General features: G+C 37.9%; 1 protein-coding gene across 1 annotated transcript; it reads left to right on the top strand.

Annotated features, from left to right (window-relative positions):
• The first annotated feature begins 496 nt into the window (after positions 1-496).
• On the top strand, positions 497-6110 carry LOC125262159 (tensin-like). Its single transcript, XM_048180710.1, has 6 exons — positions 497-634; positions 765-887; positions 4800-4864; positions 4963-5046; positions 5582-5694; positions 5806-6110. Exons 1-6 carry the CDS (start codon positions 554-556, stop codon positions 5865-5867), a joined length of 528 nt encoding a protein of 175 aa, XP_048036667.1. The 5' UTR covers positions 497-553; the 3' UTR covers positions 5868-6110.
• Positions 6111-6425: the final 315 nt, after the last annotated feature.

The raw sequence follows: 6425 nt of genomic DNA, 5'->3' as shown, positions 1-6425 counted from the left end.
AATTGCACATAAGGCAGGTTTTGCATTAACATTAACATCTAAATCTAATTATAATGTTATTTTTCTACTCCAATTCATTTTTTTAATATAATCATTTACACAGTTACAGTCATAACTTATTTTCATGCCAAATTTATTTAAACATATATTAAGTAATTAAGACATTATTAACAGGCAAAGTAAATATAATGAATATATAAGCTAATATAGTGCATATATTAAATGCTTTTCTCTAGAGTTCATTTCTCTAGTGAACTAACATGCTGTGGACACTAAATGACTTGCCTGATGTAAATGTAATGCTACATTAGATATTATTCTCAAGCTGCTTTATTGATGCTTTTTCCGCTGTTGAAACACTGGTTGAGAGATTACATGTAAACATATCAATCGTCTCTTCTTCTGCGCTTTTTACTGGTAGCAAACAGCGTTGCATTACCATGTGCGCCCCCTTCTGGACTGGAGTGTGACTGACTGTATTCGTCATCTAGCTGCATGACCCGTTTGGAATTAGGTTGAGTAAAGAGGATGTTATTTACTATATAAGCATTTAATGTTTAATGGTTTTTGTTTCCAATTTCAGCTGCTTAATCTCAGTGAACGCAGGCATGACATCACCAAGCAGAACCCCAGGGTGAGTTTATGAATATTTATTTACAGTATTTGTATATCTATTTATATTCTATTTATTTACTTTTTATTTTAGAGTTCCTGTCAGCTTGTGGTCTTAGAGTTGATTTTATGTATGTGTGCATTTATGACAGGTGCTGGATTTTGGTTGGCCTGATCATCATGCTCCTGCTCTAGACAAAATTTGCAGTATCTGTAAAGCCATGGACACCTGGCTTAATGCAGACCCTCACAATGTAGTGGTGCTGCACAACAAGGTGATTATCAGATCACATCGGTCCTTAGGCACCCAATCTCCACCACCGTCGCTTTGCATGACTGTCCGGACTGATGTGCAGCTGTTAATTAGTATGCTGTAATTGGAATTTACAAAATGAAGATGATGTTTTCATAAATTGGAATTTCATATTTATATGTTGCTGGTTGTTAGCTGTATTCATCTGCTCACAACCGAACTTACAGAAGGATCTTTGTCTTATCATGTCAGTAATCGCAGAACCTGATTTCACCAAGTGCAACATCTTCCTGGGTTAACATCTTTGTTGATCCTGGAACAACATTCCAAACAAGAGGGACATGTTTAGAGTTTATCTCAAGTTTAGGCTTAAAACCAGGGTTAGGTGCTTCAACATCACTATCATTTCCCTCTGATTTTAGGGATTAGTTACGGATATGGTTAGGTTTAGGGGTAGGACAGGAATGTTGTTCCAAGATCAACAAAATATGTTGACCCAGGAACGTGTCTAGGCAAAATCAGGACATGCTGGGCTTTTTAGACATCTGCAATCTACTTAAGGTATATATTGATGAAGATAATGATGACCAGAGTATCCTGAACAGCAGTCATGCTGCTCTGTTAACAACTGATGGATATCTAAAGTTATAGTTTTTTTAGAGAACAGTTGGTGACACATCTGAGTTGTTGCAATGTTTGCATCCATGGAAATAATCTCATTTTCCTTCAGTTTCCCATGTTCAAAGTTAACCACTCCACATGTGATTCTGACGTATATTCATTGATGTCGTCATCAAGCTGCCATTCAAATTGGCTTTTGCACCAAATGCCATGATAAGTGGCTGTAATTCATACTCACTCAAACAGCTGCTTAAAGTGCCCCAATTATGCTATTTTAAAGGTTCTTAACTTTGTTTTGGAGGTCTCCTATAATGTTTACATGCATAAAGGTCAAAAAACGCTCATAATATACATGCACATCCCCACATTTTTCAATGATTCTCATACGACTCGTCTGATGATTCAGTCTTTCTACATCCCTCCTTTCTGAGAGCCTGCTCTGCTCTGATTGGCCGTATGGCTCTGGCATAAAGTTGGTTTGAAGTTGGACGTTCGATATTTGCAAATTTAGGGACCGTCTATAAAGTTACATACGACATTGGTATACATGTTTCTTCAATAGCATTTGAAGAGAATGACTTACAGTCACAAAACCAGCTGTAAAGTGTCAAGTGTGATGCACACCTTTTAGATTTTTGATATTTCTTCAAATAAACTATCAATATTTTGTGACCGTAAGTCATTCTCTTCAAATGCTAATGAAGTTAAAAACGTGTATACCGATGTTGCATATCTTTATATACAGTCCCTACATTTACAAATATCAAACGTCCAACATCAAACCAATGCTGCGTCCCAATTCGCCTACTTATACTACGCCCTAAAAGTATGTACTCTTTCTGTGAACAAAAAGTACTTACTTTTGAGTGTGTAGCAAAAGAGTAGACAAGCTTTGGGACATACTATCACGTCATACAATTGCGTCTTTTCTCTCTGTCGCATCCTGTCTCCGTAAAGTGGCCTGTCAATCATCTTACATCCTCCACATCATTTAGTTAATTTCCTACCGTATCGGAGAGAAATGCAGCACGTTGATCTGCAGTCGCGGGTCTTTCATGTGGAGAACTCTCCTCATATTAATGCATAATGATGTATTTAAAAATTAATGGCCAATTAGATCTTTATAAATGTCCACATTGGTATTTGCAGATGAAAAATAACACAGATAACATTAAATAAATATTTTCTATCAGGTTGAACTGATAATTAGTCACTCAAACCTCTCAGCGTCGATTGTGCATATCCGCCATGTTTTGTAGTTTTTTAACACTTTTTACTCTGAATCCTCGTCCAACGCGCAATGGGTTGTGGGCAATATTAGCCTTTATAGTGTGCACGGATCCACACTTCGAAAATCTACTGGAAATCCGGGGACTTTTGGCATACTCTTTTCGACATACTCTGCTTTGGGACACACTTATTTTAATCTAACATACTATAGAGTGCCCCAGGGATGACGCATTTTTGTAGGCAAGCCGGAAGCGAGTTAGCATTAGGACTTCCGGTTCCAACGCCGTAAAGTCTATGGGTTTTTGCTAAATCGCCTGAAATAAGGTCTGTGGTTAACAAAGCCTCTAAATACTTTCATGTTTTGATCTATGACATAAAACACACCAGTTATAACACACTTGCGATTTTTTTAAACTTTTACTGTGTCTTAAAATCAGCGGTTGCTAACAAGTTGCTAAAAGGGACTACTTCCTTTGGCGGGGACTTTAGACGTCATCATTAAAAACGGGACATTTGGACAGCATTTCTCATGAAAAAGTGGAAAAGTATTCATAACAGCACAGATCATAATCAGTGAGCGTGTTTATAAATAAAGTTGTTTTCTAAATAAAGTTTGAGGAAGCTTGGTGGTGACGACGTTGATCCGCGCCCATGGTGTCCTGGAGTCCGTTTATAGCCTACTGTTAGCCTTTTATATCTGACGACTTTATTTAGGCTTCAAAATCTATAAATTTTGTGTTAACTTGTAAAGATTATCTTGATAGACAAAATGTGTAAGTGTCATAACCCTTTGTTAAACACAGAGCTTATTTTCTGCGATTTTCCAAAAGTCTATGGGAAAAATGCATAGGCTTTCAACCGAGGGAACCCGTGCGCCGCTAACTTCTGGGTTGGCCTACAAAAACACGTCATCCCTGGGGCACTCTATTTAGGATGGATAGTATGGACATTGGGACGCAGGGCAACTTTTTACATCAGTCCAGAAGACCCAGTCTGTTGTGATTGGTTGACCGCTTACAGTGCCTGTCGGAAACAAACGCCCATTACCATAACTGATTCAGCTCTGGAGGCTTCCCAAAGCTCAGCGATTGTACACACTGTAAAGACAGTAACGATGGCATTGATTTTACCATATCAATCTGAGCGTGAGTCCAATGATGAAACATTGGAAGAAGTAATTATTCAACCCGAACCTCCATCGCAAGGACAACTTGAGCAGGACGTTTCTCAGTGATACGCCACTCAGTTTGATGTTCAATATGAGATGATGCAACTGTAATTCCTTTAATGAGTAAGCATTTTGTAAATCTCATTTAGACCTCACAGAGATTTGAGAAGCAATCGTCAAAAGTTTATGCTGCTATTGTATCACTGTGGTAATTTTAACCTCTGATTCTTCACATCACATCCTCATCCTTTGGAAGTGTTTACAAAGAGAATATGCTTTTGCAGAGCAGAAAACAGCATCATCTCAACATGTACACAATAGGAACCAGCTACATTGTTTGAGGGCGGGTCAAAGTAGAAGTTGTTCGCTGGCAGCCAATGAAGACCATAGGCGGGCATTATGCTAATGTGTTACTTCATTACATATGCAGGTCATGGAAGTGAGACTGGAATTCCTGACAAGTCGTTTAAGCGGTTCAGAGTCGATTCTTTCTTTTGGGAGACAATAACTTTTGACTTTACAACTTTGCAGACCGTTTACATTCACAGACGGCTACATTACACATTGCATGAAAGGTAATATTCGAAAAAGCACAATAGGGGCACTTTAAACTTTTCTTTTCAAGTATATAAGATGCTAAAAACATGATTATCAGCCATGTCTGTTTACATCAGAGATGATCAGTTTTCATTCATATTTACAATTCCAAACATTCTTTTCCACGATTTTGCCGTCAGCCAGTCTGTGTTGTCATTGCATAATTCAGTAATTATGCACATGGCATGTGCGACTCATGTGATTGGCTTAAAATATCCAGTGCTCCCATGAGCCAAGATGGCATATTTCAAATGGCAGTGCCTGCTTTGATTTCACTTTCCAAATTTCTCCTTGAAAATTTGGCAAAATTTCTTGCAGGGAAACTGGGGGAGAACCGGCGTGGTGATTGGTGCCTATATGCACTACAGTAACATATCTGCCAGGTAGGACACGTCTATTTGAAACATGTTGGTGTGTTAGACACATTAGAGAGGATCGTGCATTTGCATAGAGTGTTTACGTTTTGTGCTCATATTTTCAGTGCTGACCAGGCATTGGACAGGTTTGCCATGAAGCGTTTTTATGAAGATAAAGCCATGCCCGTGGGCCAGCCTTCCCAGAGAAGGTCAGCAAAGACTGAATACCTTGTTGACTCTGCACCAGAATATCCATGCCAGTTTTTAAATCCGTATCCTGGAATCAAACACATTGCCCCCAGAACCACAGTGTGACTTGCTATATTTTTGTGAGAACTAGGTCATTGTGCTTTAGATGAATCACATCTTTTCTCATTGCAAAGTCTAAACTGAGACAACCAAGTCCATGAACCTGCAGTTTTGGGATTGAACCAGCAGGTGCTACCAAAGTACATGTCATAACACTGGAATTACAGTAGAACATATAATGAAAAAGTTAATACTAGCCATGATGTTGTATCAACCAATATGAATAATGATTGATACATTATCTATCATTTAAGTGGCATTTGGGGGAATTTTATGCCAATTTGGAGCTTTAGGAAGAAAATGATGAGAGAGGATTTAAATCTAAAGGCTCCAAAATGCATGAATGTTGCATGAATGAAACACTTAAACTGACTGAAAATTTTCAATTGTTGCTGAATGTTTTTTGTGTAATCGTTTCCCTTCTGTAATGCATAGGTATGTGCATTACTTTGCTGGTCTTCTTTCTGGCCACATAAAAATCAACAACAAGCCCCTGTTCCTTCACCATGTCATCATGCATGGCATCCCTAATTTTGAGTCTAAAGGAGGTGGGCGCATACACTGCTACACATTTAAATCCATCACTGCAATTTCTGTATATTATGTTTGAACAAGCGACCTTAAAATCAGTGATGTGCTACTATATCTAACCCTGTCAGGTTGCCGACCCTTCCTCAAAATCTATCAAGCAATGCAGCCTGTGTACACATCTGGAATTTAGTAAGTAAACTGCTTGTGTGTATGCTGAGTTATGTTAATATGCAACGTGTGGTTGTGATCTCATGTTGTGTGTAAAGTCTGGTTGTTGCACATTTTCATTGACATAAACACTGACATGTACATCTAACATCAATGACAGCATCTAAAACATCATATATATTTGATATATGAACAACTTTAGAGACAAAAATGTTCTTATCCATTCTAAATGTTCTAAATTAATTCATGTTCATAGAATATTGAATTCATGGAATTAATAGGTTTCGAAATTTTAAATATTTGTTGCTGCATCGGAATGGGATGACACTTGGCGACTTTTGTTGCATTAGGCATGTGAACACACACAAAAAATCATAGACATGATCCAAAAAAAAGCATCACATGCTCCTTCATGGTCAAAAATGACCGACATTGGAAATGAATGAGAAAAACGGAAAAATACAAAAACTCAGAGAATCTCAAGCTGCTCCTAATGGTATTACATGTGACCCAAATACATGACACTTGGAAAACAACAAGAATAGGGGAGCTAAAATACAATAATAAAACAAGTAACATT

This window comes from Megalobrama amblycephala, unplaced genomic scaffold, assembly GCF_018812025.1.
Source record: "Megalobrama amblycephala isolate DHTTF-2021 unplaced genomic scaffold, ASM1881202v1 scaffold636, whole genome shotgun sequence".
In the NCBI taxonomy this organism is placed as follows: domain Eukaryota; kingdom Metazoa; phylum Chordata; class Actinopteri; order Cypriniformes; family Xenocyprididae; genus Megalobrama; species Megalobrama amblycephala.
Note: the sequence above shows the minus strand (reverse complement) of the source record. Positions and strands in the feature narration are given on the sequence as shown.

Excerpts from the sequence above, each read along its gene's own strand:
- LOC125262159 (XM_048180710.1), top strand. The coding sequence starts at position 554 with ATGTTTAATGGTTTTTGTTTCCAATTTCAGCTGCTTAATCTCAGTGAA. Across the intron at positions 888-4,799 it reads TAGTGGTGCTGCACAACAAG|GGAAACTGGGGGAGAACCGG; the intron begins GTGATTATCAGA and ends AATTTCTTGCAG. Across the intron at positions 5,695-5,805 it reads TAATTTTGAGTCTAAAGGAG|GTTGCCGACCCTTCCTCAAA; the intron begins GTGGGCGCATAC and ends TAACCCTGTCAG.